The 24,954-nt window shown below is 35.1% G+C and overlaps 1 protein-coding gene across 2 annotated transcripts in view; it reads right to left on the bottom strand.

Annotated features, from left to right (window-relative positions):
- The window catches only part of fhip1aa (FHF complex subunit HOOK interacting protein 1Aa), a 43,391-nt gene extending 21,875 nt beyond the window's left edge, over nt 1-21,516 (bottom strand). Inside the window, exons 1-4 of one of the 2 annotated variants that reach the window (XM_087237218.1) lie at nt 21,286-21,516; nt 8,082-8,209; nt 3,501-3,708; nt 1,056-1,748 (exon numbers count right to left, since the gene is read on the bottom strand). In XM_087237218.1, the coding sequence (XP_087093344.1) occupies nt 1,056-1,748; nt 3,501-3,605 (798 nt within the window). In that variant the 5' untranslated portion in view covers nt 3,606-3,708; nt 8,082-8,209; nt 21,286-21,516. The remainder of the gene's footprint in view (nt 1-1,055; nt 1,749-3,500; nt 3,709-8,081; nt 8,210-21,285) is intronic. The other variant, XM_087237217.1, reaches the window with a different exon arrangement.
- Between the last annotated feature and the right edge of the window lie 3,438 nt (nt 21,517-24,954).

Genomic DNA, 24,954 nt, shown 5'->3' with positions numbered 1-24,954 from the left:
GCCCTACTCAATAAATTGCTCACTAGAAAATTCCTGGAGTATTCTGCGAGACAAAAGGGTTACTTTAGGTTACTTTACAAAAAAAAGTTTATTATAGAGACATCAATATTAAGATCCCCAGATAAAGAAATAAATGAATAAGTTTTAATCTGTCTGTATGTGTACTGAATTTAACATGTCAGAAAATTGCAAATTTTAAGTGTTTCTTTTAAGTCAGTGGTCCTCAACCACCGGGCCACAGACTGGTTTTGGTCCATGTATCAATTGGTACCAGGCTGCACAAGAAATCATTATTTACTTCCTTTTTATTTATTATCTGAGTCTGAACAATCTTTTAAAAATATTTATTTTGAAAAATGCAGCAAAATGCACACAGTAAAATGTGTAAGAAACTTCTTTAGAAGGTTTCTTTGTTTTGAGGAACAGTGACTGACCCACAAACTGCCAAGGAATGGATCTGCAACCCATTTGTCAACAAATCAGGTGAATCCACCATGTCTGTGCAAGAGACTGCTGGAGATCGCAAATGACGGCGGCCTTTTAGAGGCTCTTCGCATTTCGCTTTTCTATTTTTCGCAAAAGTTCATTTTTTCAGTGGGGATGTGCAACTAGCACACTTAAGTAATGTGATGCGCTCGTACCTTCCTTTTTTTTTAAGTTGTTTACACTTTAAGACTTTTTATTAAAAAGAAATTTTTTTTTTTACACATATACTGTTTGCTATGGAATGCAAAAACTTTAAAGCTCATTATCTCAAAATCATTCAGAACGCAGATAGAACCTTATAATTCCAAGATGATGATGATTTTTCCTACATAATACCAATATACAGTATGTTACATTATTAACACTGGAGTTAAATACAGTTTTTACATGTAAAAGCACCAAGGTCCCTAAAATCTATTTAAATAAATGGTAATTTAGGCAATGCAGATAATTAAATAAACAAAACACCACATCAGTAACTCGAATTTTTTCCAAAAGTGTTCACAATTATTCAAGTAGCTTAAAAACTAATAAATAAAAAAGGAAAGCTTATAATAACAGACTCATACCGGACAGAAGTAGGTGTTCTCTGCAATGTGTTTGGCTACAACATGATTTTCAGCAGAAAGAGCCATAATAAGTAGAAGTGCATCTCTGGCCTGCTGTCCGACTGATCCTTCCCTGTGTATGAAAGGGATGAGCAGGGAGAAGATGAGGAAGTTAGCAGCTCCTTGGTCCTCACTGGTATGGAAAAACAGCTCCAGGACTGAAGGATCTTTAGCCAGGACACAGCACAGCTGGTTCAGGAGCAGCACGAGTTCTGTCTCCACAGCGGGGGAGCTCGGACCTGTCGGAGAGCCGGAGCAGGATGACAGAAGCATCATTAAGGGCTTCAACACAGGTTTATGATGAAGCAATGGCTGCCTGGCTTGACCGATCAGCATCTCATACATCTTTAGCTGCTCTAATTTCATGTCGTCTGTGAATTCTCGTCTCAAGCTCCAGATGAATAGCCTCTCCAATACATTCTCCATCACTACAAACTCCAGGATGGGCCCCATGGCTCCATTTTGACCACATTCCTCCTCCATGAGGAGAAAGAGCATGTGTTCTACATAGTTCTGCACAGCGCTGGCCTCATCACCCGGGATTGGTCCAAAACGAAAGCTGCCGAGTCCTCCACCTCCAGCCAGACCATGGCCTCCACCCAGACCACCAGTATTACTGCGCAAAGGGTCATGCTTCTCTAGAATCTTCACCACCTGAGGAAATGTGAAGAGATCAGAGGGTGTTCATACTGGACAGGCTTTAGACTATAAAAATCTATAAAAAAAAAGACTTCTATTCTCAGTATCAAGTTGCACCATGAAGAGACTATGTTTAAATTAACTGTGTATTAAATTAAATTAAATTAAATTAAATTAAATTAAATTAAATTAAATTAAATTAAATTAAATTAAATTAAATTAAATTAAATTAAATTAAATTAAATTAAATTATTTGTAGTAGGAAAATATCACTTTGATATTATGTAAATAAATTCAGAAGTAGGAGAGCTGCTAATCCAGATCAGCTGAAACAATGCATCCTCTGTCCTGGTGCTGATAAATTACCATGGTGACAAAATCTCAGTCTGACACACCTGACTGAGAGCAGGGTGATAAACAGTAAAGGCATAACCTGGAGACTTCAGGAAGAGGAAATACAAGCAGGGCCAAATGACATATTGTTTTAAACAAAATGTGCCATTCATTAATGCAATGCAAAGTAAGCAGGAAAAGGTTAAAGGACTCATGCAAAATATTAAAATGATCTGATACGATGTTAACAATTGTGTATTCAGAAGAAAAAGAAAGAAAATCACTATAATTTCTGTCTGTAGAGTTTCTCTAATGGGGTGAACTTGTCTTCTGTGCCCAAACAATGCCTCCTATGTTCTGGAGCATTCTGCTGAATCAACAGGAGAGGTCAGGAGCCTTATTCACAATGCACGATTACAACAGGATTGTCTGTTCTAGAGCCAATTCAGGATTGTAAGAACTTGCAAAACATTCCATTTTAATGCGCTTGTTTTGAATTAGGAATTTATATTATAATCAAAAATATGTGTATTTGTAAATTATTTTAATTAATCATATAATATAAACAGAAATAACATATTACCAACAGAAAAATAGATTCATATTGCCATATAGGCCAAATTGGAGGCACTATGGAGTCAATCTAGAGCCATATATGCTTGCAAAATAAAAGAAGGTTTTGCAAACAAAAAATAAATCATTGAGCAAAAAAATCCAAATCTGCAAAAATCACAAAGCGAAAATAAATTTATGAGAAATAAAAATTAAATTTGCAACAAAAAAAAAAAAAATGCAAATAAAAAACAAGCAGTGCAAATAAAACTAAAATAGTTACAATAAAAAAAAACTTGATAGATATATTTGCAAAACATTTTTATAGCATTGCCTTTACAAAACCCCTCTAGTCACTTGTTATGCTCATTTTGATTTGCTTTTTGTCAACCGTGAGTTTATGATGCTGTTATCACATCTCGCCTGCCGTAAACGCCCAAGTTCCCTTGACTCCACCTCCTTGTCAAATGAAAATGAATAAATTAATTAACTATTGTCAAGTTTAAGCCTGTATTAACTGGTCAGACAAGGAAAAAAACATGCCAAAAGTTATAATAAATTAAGCGGAAGAAAGAAAAATAATATGTTTAAAGAACAAAAGAAGTTTTAGTTTTCTAAACTGAACCAGGATTTTCAAGGAAAAGAATGTAAGTCAAAAAACTTTAATTTTCGGTATTCTGTTTAACACAAAAGAAGATATTAAATGCTGAAAACCTTTAACCATTAACTTCCATAGTATTTGTTTTTTCTATTACAGAAGTCAGTGGTTACAGGTTGCCAATAGTAGCATGATAAGCAATGGCTGTTGCTTATAACTGTTGAGGAGAATATTAATATGTGGAAGAGCAGCAAAAAGTAAAGAAGGTAAAACGCATAACATACCTGTGCCCAGTGGTTTTTGAACACAATCATGCATGTTTCAGGATCCACTCCTGTCAGGACCAGTGTCTGGCCACCACGGTTCCCATTGACAACCATAGATGTCATTGTTGCACCTTCACAGCAATATTAAACCATCATGTTCACTTTGAAGGATGGAGTTGAAGCCAGTTTCAACCCAGAATGATTATCTGGATGGTCACATAAGATACTGAGAATGAGAACATGTAGAGAAATAAACAAAATGTTTAAATACTATCAGCATCTCACTGGAAAAATAAAGTAAAATGAGACAAAATAAAACAAAATTCTGCACTCTGAGTTACTGTGTGAAGTAGTACTAGAACAGCACAAACCAAACACTGGTAGTAACATCAGAAAACAGTCTATTTTAAATGTGCATCACTGTTTCAGTGGCTGTCTTGGCAACAGCATTGTGTCATCTTCACAAAATCAAAGCTTTTAAAACGGGATTTGCTGGATAAAGCGGCTGCTCAAACATAAGAGATTTCTTCATGACAGTGAATGAATGAACTCAGCTGCCATCACTTAAACATGCTAATTAACAGCATGTGGACGCAAGCTTTGTGAGTTATGTAATATCATACATGTTAAGTCTTATATAATGCTTCCTAAAAAAGAAAATGTAGCAGGACTGCAAAGCTTGCTCTCTATACTGTATATGCCAAGCTATTTTTACCAAATCAATAAACAAACCCACAGCCTTAAGCATTTAGATAACAGCTATTGGCTTTAAACCAAATGTGTGTGCAAGCGGCAGTGATTATACGCGGATACAGAGATACTCTCTGTCTCCAGTCAAAAAAATGCATGTGTGGGGAGTATTATCTATAGTTTCAATGGTATGAGTGTGTAAGTGTGTCCGATGTCTAAAAGAGAAGCAAAGGCAATAACATAGCATTCTTTACAATCCATATCATCTGGAGTCGATCTCTATCTTAAGAAAGTTCACACTTCTAGAATGCATAGTGAATATCATGAAAAATGGTAAACAAAAAACATTTTATGGGATGCATGCTGGAAAACTTTTCCCTCAATTGTCTGACATACTCGTCAATTTCAAAATTGTAAAATTGTTTTTATAATGTATTTCTTATGCACAAACTCTATTAATATACTGTTTCAGAAGAGCCAAAACAGAATATTTTAATATTCTAGTATTTAATTAAAATATAAAAACAAAAATATTAAATAAAAATAGTAATGGAGTGTGTTCGACGAACAATCGTATAAGTAAAAAATATATATACTGAAATAACCCAGTGACATTATTTGTATGTGTGAACTTTGTACACAGAAACAGTTTGGGGATATTTTCGCATGACCAAGAGTCTGAATTTTAAACATTAAAATAGCCTCACACGCAAAAATTGTTTATGTCACCAAGAAGAATAGAGATGCCCCTTGCTGTCATGTCCGCTTCAGACATTATAAGACAAATCCAGACATGAACAAATGGAAGGACAGAGTAAGGAAGGTTTTGAGAGATGCTGGGAAACCATATTTAAATAAAAGAGGAGAACGAAAAAAAAACTGAAAAAAATATCGACCGTATATGTGTGAAGAAGGGAAGAACCGTATATGGGATGTGATCTCTCACTTTCTCTAAATTTAGCACACAATGCTACAAAAACAAACATAAAACAAACCACATACCATATACAGTAAAGCAGTATCAATGCATATTTCCAGCCCGTCTTGTGTAAACTATGACAAGCAGAGTTTATTTGTTTATATATTTATGTGCAAGATGGCGAAGCGCGAGAACAGTTTCAAGTTGCACATACACCAGCCAAACTATGTATATTCTAAATAAACAACAATATATAGCTATGATTTATGTCTGCATTTTATGCATTTATTGTTGTATTTATTTATTTATTGTTTATTGTTAATAATTGATGGTTATCGACTGTCCTTTAAGAAGATCTATGTATTGTACATTGTTCATACTGTATTTTCTGTTTTTAAATACTAATAATAATAATAATAAACTTAAAATAAAAATGCTTAATATTAACCTGAAATTTCTGTAACTGTATTAAAACTATGATAAAAAAAATCAGATCTGTAGTGGTTTCAAGTGATATGATGATATACTGTTATTCCACACTAACTGGACATATACTTCCACATTTAGAAATATAAAAATCAGAATAACTTTTGATTTTTAACACGGACACTGAAAATATTTTCTCCTCACCATTGAGAAGCTTTTATTGTCTATCGTCAAGTAAAATAGAAATATATAATATAATGTTCCCAAACCAAATGAAAAAAATCGTATTACTCAGAATTAGAAAATATGGACTTATATGGTTCTTCGTCTCAAGGCCTCAATTGTTGAATGCTACACTAAATAAAACACTTCAATATAGATTTTTAATCCTAATATTTATTTTTATTCAGTGTTCAGATTGATTATTCTCTATATCCCTAATATCAACCTAAAATCTAAAAACTGGGTTCAATTTGACTTCAACACTCCATTATTTAAAAAAAAGATTTTTGTCAAGAAATTCAAGCTGTTTGTTGACAACTTAAATATTCCTTTAATTAAACCATGTATTTACAGATGTCAACCTTTGAATGGTGTCAAATTGACCCCTTTGGTAAAAAGCGATTGACGCATTAGATTAACTTTTGTTGAGCAAGATCAACGAGCTGTTCTCAATTTCATCCTCAGAATGTGCATGCCTCTGTAACCATAATCCAAAAACTATATCTATACTAATCTGGATTCATTTGCAAACATGCCATTTTATTTACAAGACTTTTTCCTTTGTTGACAGAGGTATTCTTATCATGTGACAAGTTGCACCATCTTATATTCATGCATACACCAGTATGTGCATTCCAATGCTGTTCATTTTTACAGTGTTACTTAAGATCACTGTCTTTGTACAATCTTCATATTACATTCCTCCATAAGGAATGTAATATGAGGACAGCTGCATTACACTACATGAAATGGTGATTAAGTTTGACCTGGATGCACCAGTAAGTGTTCTTTTTCAGCCCTCTGTAAAGGATCATAACACCAGTCATAGATCTACACTACCTGACAAAGGTCTTGTCGCCTATCTAAGTTTTAGGAATAACAAATAATAATTTATTGTGTACACAAGTGATGGGTTGCAGCTGGAAAGGCGTGCGCTGTTTAAAACATATGCTGGATCAGCTGTCGGTTCATACTGCTGTGGCGACTCGTGATTAATAAGGGGACTAAGCCGAAAAGAAATCGAATGAATGAATGAATGAATGAATGAATGATTTGTTAGGATAGGACAATATGTTGCAGAGATACTATTATTTGTCTAATTTAAAAGTTGTTAAAATGATTTGCTTAGCAATGCACATTAATAATCAAAAATGGACAGAGTACATACAGAGTAGAAAATGTACATAAAATCTACATGAAAAATGATCATAACATAATATTCAAATAGTTTTAGCATAAAAGAGAAATCTATAATTTGACCCATACAATGTATTTTTGGCTATTGCCATCCTGTAGATACACCAGAGCAACATAAGACTTAAGAGTAAAGCTGTATTAAAATTTGTAATAATATAAAATGTATAATGTATTTGATTTTTAAGAATAAAGCTGATAAATAAAATTATTATACCAGAAGAACATAAAAAAATCTTATGTCTGGTCTAGGGCTACACAATATATTGTTTCAGCATCACTATCGCAATGTGATCATTGCAATAGTCACATCACATGTATATGCAATGTTGAGTCTGGATTATAATTTATAATTTTGCAAGTGTTTTTTGAGGCCTGTGACTGTGTGAGGGTTTTAAAAGCATTGAGGCCTATGAAATTGTACCATTTGTAAGTTTGACAAATTAATAACTTGTATTTACTGTATTAACATGTAACATGTGTTTATTGAATTTTTTTATAAAACGGGGACCATGTGGTATTATTTTACTTTTGAGTATTCAATTACTGTATACTTGAATACGGTTTGACTCCTTGGAAAACAATAAAAACAATGTTTATTTAATTTGTATCTTTTTCTTTATTGAACTTATCAATGCTTGTAGATTGTTTATTATATTTTATGCCGAATCATTTCAAACAATCTAAAATGTTTAATTCTTTCCAAATTGTTATTCAACACATTTAGTGCAATTGCATTCATATCGCAATATATAATCAAAGAATAAAACAAATATTGCAATATTGGATATTTGGTCTCCGTACAGTATGTTTCCGTGTGTACGGAATACTTTTTTACAAACACTAATACATACTGTACATATAAGTTTTAAAATAGGTACTTTTACTTTTTTAGATTTTTAATTTCTAACATAATTGAATGTACCAAATACCACAACTGTGTTTTTGCTATGCGAGCAACACAATCTCAACCAACTAATCAGTAGATACAACCTGAATTTAAAGTCAATCGCTGTAGAAAGTGCAATCTGAAATGTGCCAAAAATAGGCATGGATAGGTTTCAGTGTACACATGAGCCATCAAGCACCACAAATGCACAGAAACCAAGAGGGAAGACAGTCAGAATGGATTTTGAATTTCTACCTACCTCAGTCAGACCACTGCTGAAAGCTGCTGCTGGGAACACAGTACTCCACAAGGCTGGAAACATTCGCATCTTCAGAGCTTTCTGGAGCTCAATGAGGCATGTTGATTGAGAACTATTCAAAGGGGGTCCTGAAGAGATGAAAAATGAAGAAAAACAGCTTAAATGTGCTAGTAAGAGCAGTGTGAATGAGACGAGCCGGGCCAGGAAATGACTAGATGGATCAGAGCATGACAAAGAGCTTTAGAATGGAAGTGCGGGAAAGAGAATGAAGAACACGAGAGAAGAGGAGGTGAGAATTGAAGAAAAAAAAAAGAAAGAATTTGTGTGTGTGAAACCATCTGAAATATAAATGACCAGATCCACACACACAGCACGAAAATACTGATTTCATGAGCCACTGCAAATAGAGTCATCAAGTCACTTAGCATGGCAACATGAATGGCAATTTTTGATATTTATGATAAATAAAAGTTACAAAGAATAAGGAAATAAACAGTACATAGTTTATCAAATACACTCTTAATTCAAATATAAAACCAGATATAACTTTTGGTATATTTTTTTACTAGTGGGTTCAAGACATTGTGGCTCATAAGTACCACATATGTACAGTGGTGGAAAGAGTACTGAAAAATCCTACTTATGTAAAACTACCATTACTTAAACTACCTTAAAATGTAGTAGAGTAGAGTAAAGGTATCTGTTGTAAATATTACTCAAAGTATGAGTAAAGAGTAACCCTTTTATATAATACTCAAGAGTAGTGAGTATTACGCTGTAAGAAGCTGATGCATTTACATGTAATTTGTGGATGTGTGTAAATGTAACATTCTGTATTGCATTTAATTACTGCCCAGCAGGCACACAACATCATAAGACGTCAATATTAGGTTAAATTTAGGTTGTGATGTCAGGTGACCAAAATTCAATATCTAGCAAGCGTCTAAAGACAATGTTATTTTAATGTTCAATAATGACGTTAAATGATGTTGATATTTGGTTGATTTTAGGTTGTGTTGGAAAGTGACCAAAATCCAATGTAGAGCCAACATCTTAAACCAACATCATATTGACATCAAATACTGACCTTTATTCGTTAGGTATGGCAACCAAAATCCAGCATCTGATAGATGTCATATTCTTAATGTCCACACAACATCAAGTTGTAACATCATTAGATGTTGATAATTGGTTGATTTTAGGTTGGAGGTTGAGTTCTGACGTCAACCCGATTTTCATTTCAAAATGCAAAAATGCAACGTCTCCAAGACATTGGGGTACAATGTCAATCTGATGTCGTATTGACATCTTGTGCCTGCTGGGTGTTAAAGGCCATTTTGGTCATCATACAGTAAACATTTGTCATCTTCTCATCAGTGACATGCATCTAAACAGTCTCTGGGTCATGGTGTGTGACGATTTTGGACATGTTTTGGACACTTTTATTGCTTCTGAACAGTTTGCTACTATTATAAAATCGCCCATGTTGTTCATTATGATGCAATTTACCTTCTATGTGCAATTTGATTGGATGGGAATCACAGAATTTATTCTTCTAATCCCCATAGATAATCCCCAAAATAAAGTAGTGACTGCAGGTTGAAGGAAAGTAGTGGAGTAAAAGTACCAATACTGCACTAAAAATGTACTCAAGGGGAAGTAAATGTACTCATTTTTAACGCTACTTAGTAAATTAGAATTCCTGAGAAAAACTACGTAATTACAGAAGTTTTAGTATAAGGTGGACTTAAACACATTATCACAGCTTAATCCCTGTATTTTAGGAAATGATATGACAAGAAATCAGATGTAACCCGTGTCAACAAAATCCTCTTGATAATGTCAAATAACCTGGAAGGTGTAATCAACCAAAAATAATTCAAGCAAACTGTCAGTATGACAATATTTACAAGACTATCAATACTTAGTGAGCTCACTATTATCCTTAATGACAGCTTTTGCTGTCAACCAGCTTCATGCAAGCTTGAACGTCAATATTGTTTCCCAGACTCGCAGAAGCAGCTTCAGCAGATCCTGCTTTTAGTCCACCAAAAGAAAAAGAACACTCGGTTCTAAAAGGATCATGGATTTCTTTATATTGCTATACTCACTTACATAAATTAAAACTATAGAGTAATGCACAAACAAATCCCCATAAATCTCACTGTATAGACAACAAAAATTCTCAGAAACAGAAAAACTCTTAATTATTTACATTTAAAAAGGATATTTAATATTATTTAAAAAATATAATAACAGTCGGCACCAATAGCCTAGTGGTCAAGTGTGCCAACATATAGTACCATGGTGCTCACAGTGACCAGAGTTCATTTCCCGGTTCGAGGTCCTTTGCTGACCCTTTCACTCTCTCTGCTCCCAATACTTTGCCGTCTGTAACCTCCAACTGTCCTTTCAAAATCAAGGTGAAAACCCCTAAAAAATAATTAGAAAAAAAACTATTTATTATATTATATTATATTATATTATATTATATTATATTATATTATATTATATTATATTATATTATATTATATTATATTATATTATATTACTACTAGGACAGGAGCCAATCATCAATCACTATTGACTGAGGTTGACCAGAGGCGCTCGGACCAGACGTGAGTTTCTGCAGATTTTGTGTGATTTGAATGTTTAGAAATGAAACTAAAGAGACATTTTTGTTTGTTTGTTTGTTTGTTTGTTTGTTTGTTTTTATTCCTATTATGAAATTTAAGTGAGCTTGGCAAGCAATTTTGGAGAATTTAATGTTTTTCTATTCAAACAGAATATCAGAGCATACTGCCCGAGATGCGTTTTAAAGATGGCCGCCGAGTGAAATGACTTGTCTTAAAGGGACTTTGTCTTTAATTAAAAAAATACGTGTATCTAAACAAAATGTTTCAAATGAATAACACCATATTTCTTACATATCATTTGCTAAGATAAACTTCTAAAACATTTTATAGTTTAAAGCATGTTAATCAATTTGATTAACTGAATAATTAATAACTCAATCATTCATTAACTATTAACTCAATTATTTTTTAAAGAACAGAGTTAATAAATTATAAATGCTTTTAATTGAAAAAATAGAATTATTCTGCAAAATACTCTTTATATAGACCTGTTGAATTTATGTACAGTATTTAAGGCAAGTACATTGTAAGTAACTAACTTAATTTCCTAAAAATGAAAAGTAATCTCTTATTTCACTTTTTAGTGGAAGAGTAAATTCAATTACAGCAAATATTTTCCTTGTAACTAAATACACCCGGCATTGGTAGCAATGCAGTCGGCTTCAACTTTGAACACTGCAGCTGTGTGTCAATGCAGAAACAATGTGCCAGTGTGTGTTCATGACTGGTGGACAAGTGCATCTAATGCTGGTATATGAAACTGGATAGTAATCAAATTCAGTGATTTTTGCCTGAAGGTTGTGAGTAAAATGAGCTTCAAATAAAGCTTGTATTAAACATCACTAATGTATTTCAATAAAGGCAGCTTCTTTGCAAGTTAATGACTGGGCTTAAACTCATCCGAGGAGGTCCAGATGTAATACAGGAAATGACCAGCATAAGCATTGTCTTATAAAAAAAAAAATAAAAAAAATGACCCCAATTGCACATACCAGTTCTTAATCAGCATAAGGGGGGCAGAGAAAACCTCTAGAGAGAAAAGAGCACCACTGGATTCTTGATCTAGATCTGCTTCTTCAAAGAGATCAGAAGATATACTGGGACAAAACTGGGACAGTGGCTTTCAACAGATATTAGAAAAAGACTTGCAGTAGCAGCACAGATGTCTTATCTTAGTAGTGGTCTAACGTGGGGGAGTATGAGAATGAAGTCACCCATGAGCACACTGGATCCCTGTTTAGCTCAGATTAACCACACTTATCCAATTAAGGTCATTTAGTTAATTATGTTAAATCCATACTTCCTACTTCCTGAGACCACAGAAGAGAATATTTAGGAGATACATTATAATAAAAAAAATCAGTTTTTACAATACATCACCATTGTTTTGTCTGTTTAGTTCTAAGAAACTGATTTTTATCAGAGAACTATGGCTTGTTACATCCTTTAAAACAGGTCTGATATGACATTACCTTTTGAACATCGTGCCACACCACTGAAAAACAGGTTCCATATGTTTGTAGTCACACCAAAATTCTCAGGACATTTTCAAAGAACCTGTTCCCATACAAGATTAAAAAAAAAAAACTTTGAACAGTTAAAATCTAAAATGGTTTTCGCACTCTTTCTTGTTTTGTATTTTTGTTTTTCACAAGGTCAACTCTGTAAAAAAAGTAATGTGATACTGGTCAGGCCCAGAGCTATTTGTTTAGAGTCCCTTTGTGACTGACTGTCCTTTGAGAATGGGTTGGGTTTCATGCCCTGCAAGCCAAAGGGAGTGTCCTTGGAGCTTTTCATGCTGCAGCGAGAGGTTGAGTAAGACAGAGACACAACTAGAAAAGCCAGCACCACCCTATCGCATGGCTGTTGTAACTTGTGTTGGAGATTGTTCTGTGTGCAGTCATCTACTAGCACATGTCCAACACATTCCACACCATATGTTTGACTGCCATGTGTCAGATCAGAAGCTTACTCATTTAAAACTAGGTTGAAAAGAGGTCAGTTTAATTAATCGCAGCATTTTTCACACAAGAACTCATTAAAGACTCTTAAAAGTTGCTACATTTGTAACTTCGAGGTTAAATAATAAAACATGCCGGGTAAAATTCTGTATACATTTATGTAATAGGATTCTATATTACAAATTTAAAATCAATGAATAATTTTAAATGTTACAAGTTAAGATGGCTACTGTATTTACCAGAGTTGGGTGCAACATAATCCACAGTAATGTGTTACTGTATTGTAAGTAACAAATTTTATTTTAAATGTGTGTAAATTGATTACAGTTACCAAAGTCAGTGTAATTGTGTTACAAATATAGAATTTTGGAAAAAAAAAAAAAAAGCTTTTTTTAAAATCACCTTTTCTGCTGCAACGTCAGTTTATGAGCATTCACTTTTAAATTGATAGAGAACTTGAGCTGAAATACTGTTTCTGTCCAGCCTCTAAACATTTTTCGGCTGCTTTTTACTTGACCAGCAACGTGTTTAAGAATTTGAACAGAAAGCATTCTACAACAATACTCTTTGTCAAGGAGAACACCAATGCCCAAAAACACAGCGGCCCAACTCAGCCTAAACAGACTAAATTAGATTTTTGTGTAGAATCAGGAGGGAAGGTAACTTTTGAAAATGTGAGGAGAAACGTAGCTGCTTATGGGGCCATTCTCCTGTCCTTTGCAGGCACAAGTTCGATATCTAATGTAGACGCGTGTGCCGCAACGCGCTCATGTATTCCAGATTTCACACATTCAACATTTTAGTGTTTACAGTTTGTCTTCACAACCGCAGACATAGTATGTTCCGAGTATGTGCTATGGATGTCAATGGTTACAGGTATCCAGTTTTTTTTTTTTAATTTCTTTTGTCTTTTGTGGTCAAACGATCGAAAAAAAGACAAATGAGTTTGAAACAAGTGAAGATTAAGTAAATGATAAGAGAATTTTAAGTTTTGGGTGAATTATCTTTTTAAATCTTTTGAAGCTGCTCTGCTAAACCCATTGTAATGTTTTCAGTTAATATTAAATTACTGAAAGAGCAGCAGTTTGTGTTTTTTATGTATTTGATATGTTTTAAAGGTACCTCCAAAGTAAAGTAAAAAGTAATTCTGATTTTTTTTTCATGAAGTAATTAGTAAATAGTAAATTTACAGTAGTAGTCAGTGATTTATAATTATTGTGTTTTAACTAACTTGCCCAACACTGGTATTTACATATTAAATAAGTAACAGACAAATGAACAAGTATTAATACAGAAATATATTGATATGGTACACACACACACACACACACACAAAGGGAATTTCTATAGACATGATTTTTATACAATATACTATCTTTAACCCAACACAGAAAGCTCATATCAAATTTTTAATAAAAACAAATGTTGTTTATTATGTTTTTAAGTCATTTAGCCTACAACTGAGTGACAAGAAGTGTTCACATAAACCATGTTTACACTGATACACCAAAGTTATTATGCAAGTTTGTCTCTTCAGATTATAATATATTAAAGCTTAATTGTACACGCATGTACACCACGTTTATTTATTACATATGCATTTGTCAAGTCAAGTCATATACAAACAACACAGAACTTTGAAGAGAGCTATATGAATACCATACCCTAACCCAAGTTTGGCCCAGGAACTTTGATCTAGCCTTGATAAAAACTCACCTGCCTGCAGCCTAGGAACAGTCAGACCTTGCTTGTTCATGTGTGTTTGATTAGGGTTGGAGCAAAACGCTTCAGGACTGCAGCTTTCCAGGACTAAACTTGCCTACCCATGCCCTAACCATTAAAACCAAAAAAAGAAAATGTTTGAAAATGTATTTCTTCTAACAAGAGTGACACTAATATAAGAATTTGCCACATTTACTCCACTTCTGTACAATTGTTTCTGTAAAATATGCTTACAAGTATGACCAATACACCACTTAAAAGTCACTTAAAATTTTTTCAACAGCGAATATTAAATGGATTTAGCAGATCATGAAATTCATTAAACCAAATTCATAAAAGTTACAGAAAGAAATAAGGCAAAACACTTCAAGCTAACCAAAGTAATCTATTAATATATGTTATGAATGAGCAGCACATTACCAATTAAGAGCAAGGCATTGTTTTTGATCTCCTAGTATATGACTTTCATGATGAGAACACCTGGCCTCTCTTTCATGCACACACACACACACACACCCACAAGGAGGGTATCACATAATCTACACATGAAGGATGCCAAAACAAATCAAAGCAGACATGTTCGTCAAGATCAAGCGCCTTCTAAAGACACATAAGAGGAATTTACCAGGAGTCCTGGTGCCCATGGAGACCAGCTGACGTGAGGGCAATTACAGTGAGAGTCTACTGAAATATTTACAACAGACACAAAGAGGAGACGACTAGCAGGTCCTGGTTGAGGTCACGAATTCTGAACTGACAGTACACATTCACATGAACACCTTTTTAAAAGCAATAACTGCTTGTGGTATTATAAAGGCCAGCAATGTGTTGAGAACTTGAAAAAAGAACTGTTTGATACCAATGTCCAAAGGCTGTCAAAACCTGCAGATAACCAAACCCCTTATCACAAATTTATTGCCTGTGACATTATAAGTGCCTCTCCAGTAATGCTGAAGGTTTTACTGTACGCATGCACGTTAGATGCAAACATGTGCCGTGTGTTTACAATACAATCGGTTTCCTACCCAGAGTTCAAAGCACCTGATCTGCATAAACATATTAACACACCACCTGTCTCCATCGTTGATTGGTGGAAACTGCACAAGCCAAAAGGTGACTTGGGACCAGTAACTATGGAGACATTCGCAACCTGAGCGTAACTGAAAAAAACAGGGAAGTGGTTTAGGGAGACAACAACTTTACATAATGCAAAAAGCTATGCAAATTGCATGTTTGTGTTCATCTTGTGTTTAAAGAGTGTGACTGTGTTTCCACACTAACAAGCAAGAAAGTCCTACATTACAATCCTGAGAAACTCACAATTATATGATTGCAAGCAAGGCCATACTTCCCACTTTACAAAAAGAAAGGATTTTATGGAGCTGCCTGTTACGCTGAGATAAAACAAACATGGTGGCCCCATTAAGTCAAACAAAGGAACAGCAGTCAGGTGTTATCCTGTTCTGATAATGCGCACTATTGTGTGAGAAACACTGGAGGCTTAAAGGTGCACTTGCTATTTTCAAATGCTGCAACTATAAGTTGTTGTTTTTTCTACATGGAGTGGGCCAAGTGTTATGGGAGTTGCCATGTCAAAGGTGAAGTATGAACAGTTTTATTAGTCAGAATAAATTATCATAACCCAGTTAACTGTCAGTGACTACACCTGTGCTATTCATAGATTATTCATTTATTCATTTTCTTTTCGGCTTGGTCTCTTTATTAATCTAGGGTTGCCACAGCGGAATAAACCGCCAACTATTCTTGCATATGTTTTACGCAGCAGATGCCCTTCCAGCCACAACCCAGAACTGGAAAAGTAATACTCAGAGTTAATCAATTTATTTAATGAATGGTTATAATCATTCACAAGGCAGAGAAAAAACGCTTAAATGGGAAAGAAATCAACTCCATATGATGAAGAAGCAAGAACACTATGTATAGTGCAGTTGTTAGCACGAATGCCTCACAGTTAGTTGGCATTTCTGTGTGGAGTTTGCATGTTCTCCCCATGATTGTGTGGTTTTCGATTGCGGGTGCTCCGGTTTCCCCACAGTCCGAATGCCAACTGCCCCAGCCGGGACTCAAACCAGCGACCTTCTAGCTGCGTGGCGACAGTGCTACCCACTGAGCCACCATGCCACCAAGAGTCAAATCACAGATTATTATTCTGCGATATTGACAACTGTAGGGTAGCACGGTAGCGCAGTGGGTAGCACAATTGCCTCACAGCAAGAAGGTCACTGGTTCGAGCCCTGGCTGGGTCAGTTGGCATTTCTGTGTGGAGTTTGCATGTCCTCCACATGTTTGCGTGGATTTCCTCCGGGTGCTCCGGCTTCCCCCACAAATTCAAAGACATGAATTCCTGTGTGAAGAGGCAAGCGTGATCAAACACCCAATAAGGGGGGAGAGCATGCTAGGAGCCCGGCGGCTAATCAGCGGGTCAATCAGAAATGATAAATAACACCTGTCTTTCTAGTGATTGGGCCGGAGAGACTCCCTTCTTAAGGAGAACGGGAGGAGCAGTCGGGAGAGGAGAGAGCACACACACACACACATACACCGATACATGTGTGGTGGCATTTAAAGATAAATAAAACATTTGCTTACCTGAGTCGCCGACCCTTTCTTCTTCTTCCCTCAACAACAACGAACTTTATTACATCCTGTATAGTTAAATTGGGTAAGCTAAATTGTTCATAGTATGTGTGTGTGAGTGAGAGTGAATGGGTGATTCCCAGTGATGGGTTGCAGTTGGAAGGGCATCTGCTATGTAAAACATATGCTGGATAAATTGGCAGGTAATTCTGCTGTGGCCACCCCGGATTAATAAAGGGACTAAGCCGAAAAGAAAATGAATGAACAAATTGACAGCTGTTTGCTTAGCTTAGCTCTTGCTTCCCTTTGTAGTAAATGTTGCTAATGTTACATCTGAAAGGATGTAGAAATACCACAAATAATGATGTCTTTACTCCAAACATACTTTTAGACTTTAGTCGAGAAATATGTCCTTTTGTGAACAAGCCACATGATTTGCTTTCATAGTATCTGTTTAATCTTCGGTTTCTTCACCAACCGCTGAAAAGGATTTCTTGGGTTTCTTCGGGGCATATTTGGTGTGTCCGACCGTGCCACTCATGAGAGCACGTTCTGGGCTTTAAAGGGTCACGAAACACCAAAACACATTTTTTGAGATGTTGACAGTCATATATGTGTCCCATGTAGCTAAAAACACTATAAAGACACATATTTCACAAAAAAAGTGAAAGTTGGTTGTTTTTGCGTTGTTTTAGAGACAATTCGTTCTTCTGTTTTAAAAAGAAATTTTGAATCTGTGTCACGGCGATGAGATCATTGTGTAAACTTCAGCGTGGAGACTGGATGTCTGTACCGGCCGGTACAAAGTTACGTCATTACATTAATCTTAAAGAAAGACTTGGCTCGAACCAATCAGCACGCTCTATTATGAATGAGATGCAAATTCATTGATATGCATGATATAGCTTCGAAGACTCCTTTTACCTGTTACAGTGTTTAGAGAGATGCCACGTTGTGTTGCCAAACGCAATTCAAACAAGTGGAAAAATAAAGAATTGTTTGGAGAAATGGGTTGTCAGTGTTACGTTTATAAATGTGTCGCATTTTTGCCAGGTTTGTCAGGTTTTGTGTCCATTTCCCTGTGATAAGAGCACATCTAGCGTGTGAACTCACATGTGTGGACTACAGTGATCTGCTAACACACGGCAACAATACGTTTGTAAGGAACATTTTTTACCTAAGACCTTTTTTCAATATGGAAATGGTGAAATCCACTCATGTTTTTTTTTTTTTTAGGACGCAATCCCAATTGGTGTAGAGACATTGTCCTGTCTCTACGTATTTGGTAAGTGTGTGATCAATGTTTTTTTTTTTATTTATTCAGATGGCAAAGTTAGTATCGTTAGCAGTACTCTTTCAGTTTTTAAAGACATACCTTAGTCAAAATGATTTAGTTACCAAGTTTACAGTATTATCATGACAATATTTTGGACTGAAAATCCTCCACTTCCAGAGATCTCAGATCCGTTGTAAATGCTGCTCTCCGAATCACTGTACATCTCCCCTGCATCTGTGGTTGTGTTGCCGCTGTGAAAATCAGCTGTAGTGCATGTAATGAAACTCTTTTTCATGCAAACTCTTCCCTCTTTTGCCACTCGATACTCCCACCTAAACAAACTAGAGGTGTGAAAACACCCGGCTGAGACAGGGGGTTTCATGGCCCTTTAAGAGATTTGCTACTGATCACATCACAACACTTTACTCGCATGATGTGCAAGACAATCTCAGCTTTGCTAAATGCAATCCTAATGCAATTTTATTAAGCCTTAACTTATACCTATACATCAAAAGATCTCATGAAAATGGAACATTGAAAACATCTCCTGAAAACACTGCTGAAATCCTGATATAACAGACATACTACATTCATCCCTGATGGCTTGCTAGCATTTATCATAAGAGGGAGTTGTTTCTGTGTACAAAATGAGCAAAAGCTGGTTTCAAAGGGGAAGGACAAACAAAACGAGAAAGAGATGCAAAAAAGTGATAGAAAGAGAGAGACAGCACACAGCAAGCCCTCATGACGTGGTTTGTCTCACAAAGCAGGAGACACACACTTGCTGCAATTACATGAGTCAGATCAAACGCTGAGATGAGAGAGACACAGAACGCTTTTTGAAGTCTGAATGCTCTTTTCAGTCCCATTGAGACATTTTTTTTTACCTCTAAGTATTCAGCGCCCCTCTATCACCAGTAGTCTCCAATGATTTAGTCCGAGTAAACAAGATTTATGAATAGAATAAACTAAACCAGAAAATGATTGAAATTACTTGAGGCAGGGATTTAAGAAAATGTTTACCCAACATTACAAAATTCATAATTCAAGTAATGTAATAATCAGTCACTATTCCCGTAGCATTCCCTGGCCTAGAGTGTTAATGTCTTAGCTATGTAGTCTTGAAGGTTAGTGTCCGTGTATGTGTGTGTGTGTATGTTAGTACTGGTTTTACAAGGACACTTTGTATAATGATAAGGGTATGACCTAGGTATTAAAATGCCGTGACCTTGTAAAATAAATCATACTTAATAGGGTCTTTTCAAATTAAATGTTTTTCTGTGAGGGTTGGTTTGAGGGGTGATAAAATAAGCAGTTTTTTTTTAGCATAAAATAAATCACCAAAACATGTGTGTGTGTGTGTGTGTGTGTGTGTGTGTGTGTGTGTGTGTGTGTGTGTGTGTGTGTGTGTGTGTGTGTCTTGTGTTTTAATCCTCAAGCACAAGACAAGGCTGAACCAGGCTAAGGCATGCCAAGGGGACAAGCTAAGGCTGGAATAGACAAGTTAAATGTAAAAGTTAATCTGTTTACTACTGCAAATCCACATGAATGTGGAACAATATCAACCTGAAGCGTTAAAAAAAAAAACTGACAATCCACTGTATTCTGCCTGACAGCTGCTCAATGCGTCACTGACAGGCTTTGGAATAATATTGGGAAGGATATATGTCACAACAGCTGGGATAATGGCATAAGTGACAGCTTAACGGTTATTTTTTCCTGATATAAGCAAAAATAAATGTATTTACCTATTTTATAAAATGACTTGGAAATACTTCACTAGCTTAAAAAACATTACAAAAACAATTTATATTAATTTTCCTTCAGCGTAGTCCCTTTATTCATCATTGGTCGCCAAAGAGGAATGAACTGCCAGTTTATCCAGCATATGTTTTACACAGCAGATACCCTTCCAGCTGCAACCCAGTACTGGGAAACATCCATAAACATTTTAGTTTATTCAATTCACCTATAGTGCATGTCTTTGGACAGTGGAGAAAACCGGAGGACCCTGAGGAAACCCACAGGAACATGGGGAGAACATGCAAACTCCAAACAGAAATGCCAACTGACCGAGCCAGGACTCGAACCAGCGACCTTCTTACTGTGAGACTAACCACTGTGTTGCCCAAGAATTTTTATGTAAAAACATATTTTAAAAAAAACACAGTCACATGGTCACATTACAGCTGCATTCATAAGCAAAGCTTCATGCATGCGACTTCTTTTTTCACCTGTTGCACGCCGAGGGACCTTCTCATGTGTTTACTAGCTGCACTCCCTACAGAGCACTGTCTTTAGAGCGCTCTTGGATTGACTTGAAATTGAACAATACATTTTTGACTTTTCCCCATTGTCATATTTGACATCTCTCATCATATTTCACACTGCTACTTGACTCTCTTTTATTTTCTATTCTCAGACTTGTAAATATCTTTTGATTGTCATTTTAAATTTACAGCCAACTATTGTTACATAACTTATTAAAAGTGTCAGCACATATTACACTTTAAACAAACATGATATTTGTGTTTGAAATACAGAATCCTAGTGATTTTTTCAAAAAGTAACTATACAAAACACTTCTTAACACTGAAAAACACTGAACATTTAACTACTGAGTCATATTGTTGGATAATTAAATGACTAGATTTAAAGACAACATACTTCTTTTTTGTAAAACATCTGTTTTCCATGTCATGTCAATAAAGAAACACTAAAGGGGAAGATCTTTAGACTTCTACGCATATAATAACCAATAGCACCTTACTTATAGTTAAAGAATGTAAATAACCAGAATTTGGTTGTAGCAGTCATGCTTCCAGCAAAAGTCCACGAGTGTCTTTTCCAGACAACCTAGATCAACCTGTTCATGTTCGGTCTAAAAACAATGTACACAACTGTTCTTTCGAGCAGGAAAACAACCCGTTAGAATAGGTTAAATAATTACAAAACATTCACAAACAAAAAGGCAGCAGCATAGATAATAGCCTATGTGAAACAATACATACTTTGCCTTTAGTCTTCAAACGCTGTTTCTCTTCGACACCTGGCAAAACTTCAGTTCAGCAGCTCTCTGTGTAGCTCTGTCATAATATTCTTCGACTGGAGTTAAACCGATCATACCCCCGCGTCATTATTTCTCTCATTACCGTGGTCCAAATGTCGTTGTCGTCGTGGGTTTGTTGATTCTGTCAGAACAGACTTTAAAGATCCAGAGATTTCTGACGACACCGCACAGCGCTCGCTCGGTCACCTGAGCGTGCATTAGAAAGGTGAGCTCGAGCACAAGCCCCGCCCACAACCTCTAGATCAGATCCGTGATTTGCTGCTGCCTGGGCTCTAGCTCATTCCTATTTGAATAATTTATTTTAGTAGTATTTATTTAGTGCGTGTCTTTTTAACGCCACAAGACAAAATTGTGTGTGGACACATTTTTTAAACGTTCTTAAACAGTCTTATGCGACCTTTGTGTGGGGATTTAAAAAAAATAAAAGCACAATAAAACACTTTTGAAATTTAGGCCTAGTTATTAACACAATTTTTAATAAACTATTTAACGTTTTTACATAATTTACATGGAAATAATCATTAATGTAAAATATTAAACTGACCTTTTTTGACATTTTTTAATTATTTTTATGAAAACATAGAGGACTACATGGTGTTAAAGATAATGCTTTATCTTTCTCAACACGTAACATATATCATATTTCAAATTATTAAGTATTCTCAAAGATTGTTTCATGTATGCATTTTTTTATTTTGTGAATATTAAATTTCAGTATAAAACTTTTATTTTCAAATAAAATGTGACTGGAGGACACTATTATAGGACACTGTTTATTACAATATTGACAAACAGGACAATTTATTACAGTTACACGCATGGATGTACTGCAGCCTACAGAATAAAATAAATAATCAAAACGTTCAAAAATGTAAGCTATACGTTGCTTATAGTGTAAATTGTACTAAAATGGTACAGGAAGAGAAATATAGCCTATGCAACATTATTAGGTTCTCAGTGCAGGTTTAGACATTCCAAAAAATTAAATATAACATTTTATTAGTTGGTATTTTCCTATGATGATGTAGCTGAGTTTTCCTTCTTTGGTGAAGTCTGCTTCAAACTCCTGTCCAGTTAGTGGCGGTAAAGAACCAAATACCAAACACGTCCTCACAAGAAAAAGAACAAGGACAGAAACGCGACTCTCTGGTGACATCTGCTGATTAAACGTATATAGAATAAGAACATACAAGCGTGAATATAAATGGAACAAGTACACAGCGTCTATGAATACATTTTGCAGACAGAAAAAGTTTTTGGGATAGTTTTTTATATATTTTCTTCATTTATTGTTTAACGCAATTTCTCAAACACATGGCAATACATTACTAATGTATATTAAGACGTTTTCAATGGGCTAAATAGCCTAATAGGACTATTAGTCTGAATGTAATCAGCAAACAATTAAATAAATATGAAGTGTCTGTAAAAAATGGTGCTCATTTAGTGATTAGAGGTTGTTTTATATGCCTGAATTCCTTAATCAGGGCAGGTAATCTCAACCCCTTTTTTCTTACATGTTGTATTCAAATTCACGATCCACAATCAAGCAAACAACTATACATTATAATTTTAAAAGGTTATTTTTATTTTTTACACAAATATAACTACAATATATAACAATCAATAAATAAAATATAATTAGTGCATAAGAAGCAGAACATTTCAATGTCATAATGTCATTGGTCCCTGAACATTTCCTGCTTGTTGTTAAACTATTTTTTAAATGTAACAACTGGTAGCCTAATTCAATCAAAACTTGACATTAAAACAGCTATACATTTTTTTCAATATTTGGACATTTTTAGAGTCTTGGAATTTTTGGAAATTAATATGGAAAACAGGAAATACAATAGAACCATTGTTATAGTTTACATCCCTCAAAATGGTCTATAAATTAATGATGACACATGATGCAATTAAATGTCCTTTTAAAACCACTCTGAAATATAAATTTTTCAAAGTTAGACAAGCTGCCATTAAATTAAAATTCTTAGGTGAAGCAAAATACAATATACAACAAAAATAGTCCATACAATTAAGGTTTATTGAAGTAATTAAAGAAAGAGGAATGGAATATGTGTTTGCTATAGGGGAGACCAGATAGTTGTATCACAGGTCATGTAACACTAATCAGGGACTAGTTACAAACCAGCTGATTCACTTCACACATGCTAATTAGTCCTCATTCCACATATGGAAAAGAAGAGGCCTGTGGCAAACACAACAGTTGCTAGAGGAGAAAAACTACATTTGAGCTAAGAATGTAATACTTTTTGCTTAAATTTTTTTTGGAATAGAAATGCCTTGTTTGTAGTTAAATCCATCCAAGTTAAATTATGTCAATTTTGTGTCTGTGCACATATTTTAATACATGTTGTTGATGATAATGTTTAGCTGTTAGTTGTAAGGTAGAAATCATAATCTCATCCCAGTAACTATTCAATCAGATTTTGAACGCACTGGCTTAAAAGATCTCAAACATATAGGGAGAAATGTAAAAAGTGTTACAACAAAATGTTACAACTCCTCTACGTCTAGAGCACAGGTGTCAAATCCAGTTCCTGGAGGGATGCAGCTCTACACTGTTTAGTTTCAACCCTGCTTCAACAAACTAAAGCCATGGTCACACTGGACTTCTCTCCCCATAAACTTCTATATATACGCACATAAATGCATCAGACCGAAAACATAAACTCATGCAACAAGTTTCTCAGTTTGCTGCTTTCGAAAATTCAAGCTTGGTGAACTCTGACCTGCAAAATCACATCACTGGATTTTGTGAGACCAATCGAAGACCAAAACATGACCTCTCTGGACAGAAATGGACCAGTCGCTCGTTTTAATAATGTCTAATAATCTTTAATCCCACCCCTTTTCACAGCGCCACAAAAAAATTTAGCATGCACAAACTTTAATGTGACCGCGGCATTACCTGTTGGTTTCAAACAAAACTCAAGGACTCAATTAGTTTGATCAGGTGTGTTTAACAGAGCTGTGGCTCTCGAGGAACTGGATTTGACGCCTGTGGTAGAGAGAGAGAGAGAGAGAGAGAGAGAGAGAGAATGGATGATAATGTTTTCAAATGGTTCCTCTCAGATAATACCTGTTACACAACCAGATGATTTGCAGTGAAGCACATTACAGGTGACTGGCTCAGAAATCTGGTGGTTCAAGTTTGATTGCGTTAACCCATGCTTTTAAAAACCTTACAAGATGTAAAGATAACTGGATTGTTAAGTGCCTTGAGTTCCTTTACTTTTTATGGTACTTTCAAACTTGCTTAAATGGAAAATGATTAGTTTTATCATAATCTTCTTTAGTCTGTAATATTCATTGTATTGAGTGTGCACAATCAACAAGCACAGTCTGATGAATGAACAAAACTAAAAACTTCTCAAGAGGCCCCCGGTAAAATCGATTGCGCACTGCCAGCATGATAGGTTACGGAATGCTCTCCCTTACTCTGTAAGAAATGCTTCCACACTAGCTAGTTTTAAGAAGATGCTAAAAACTCATCTTTTTAAGACTGCATTTTTAGATTCTTGATTATTCTGCGTTCATATTTTATAACTTTTTTATGTATACTTGTATTTTATTGCATGTTTGA

Source organism: Danio rerio, chromosome 1 (genome assembly GCF_052040795.2).
Source record: "Danio rerio strain M-AB ecotype USA chromosome 1, GRCz13ab, whole genome shotgun sequence".
Taxonomy (NCBI): Eukaryota; Metazoa; Chordata; class Actinopteri; order Cypriniformes; family Danionidae; genus Danio; species Danio rerio.
This window is presented reverse-complemented; position numbering and strand designations above follow the sequence as displayed.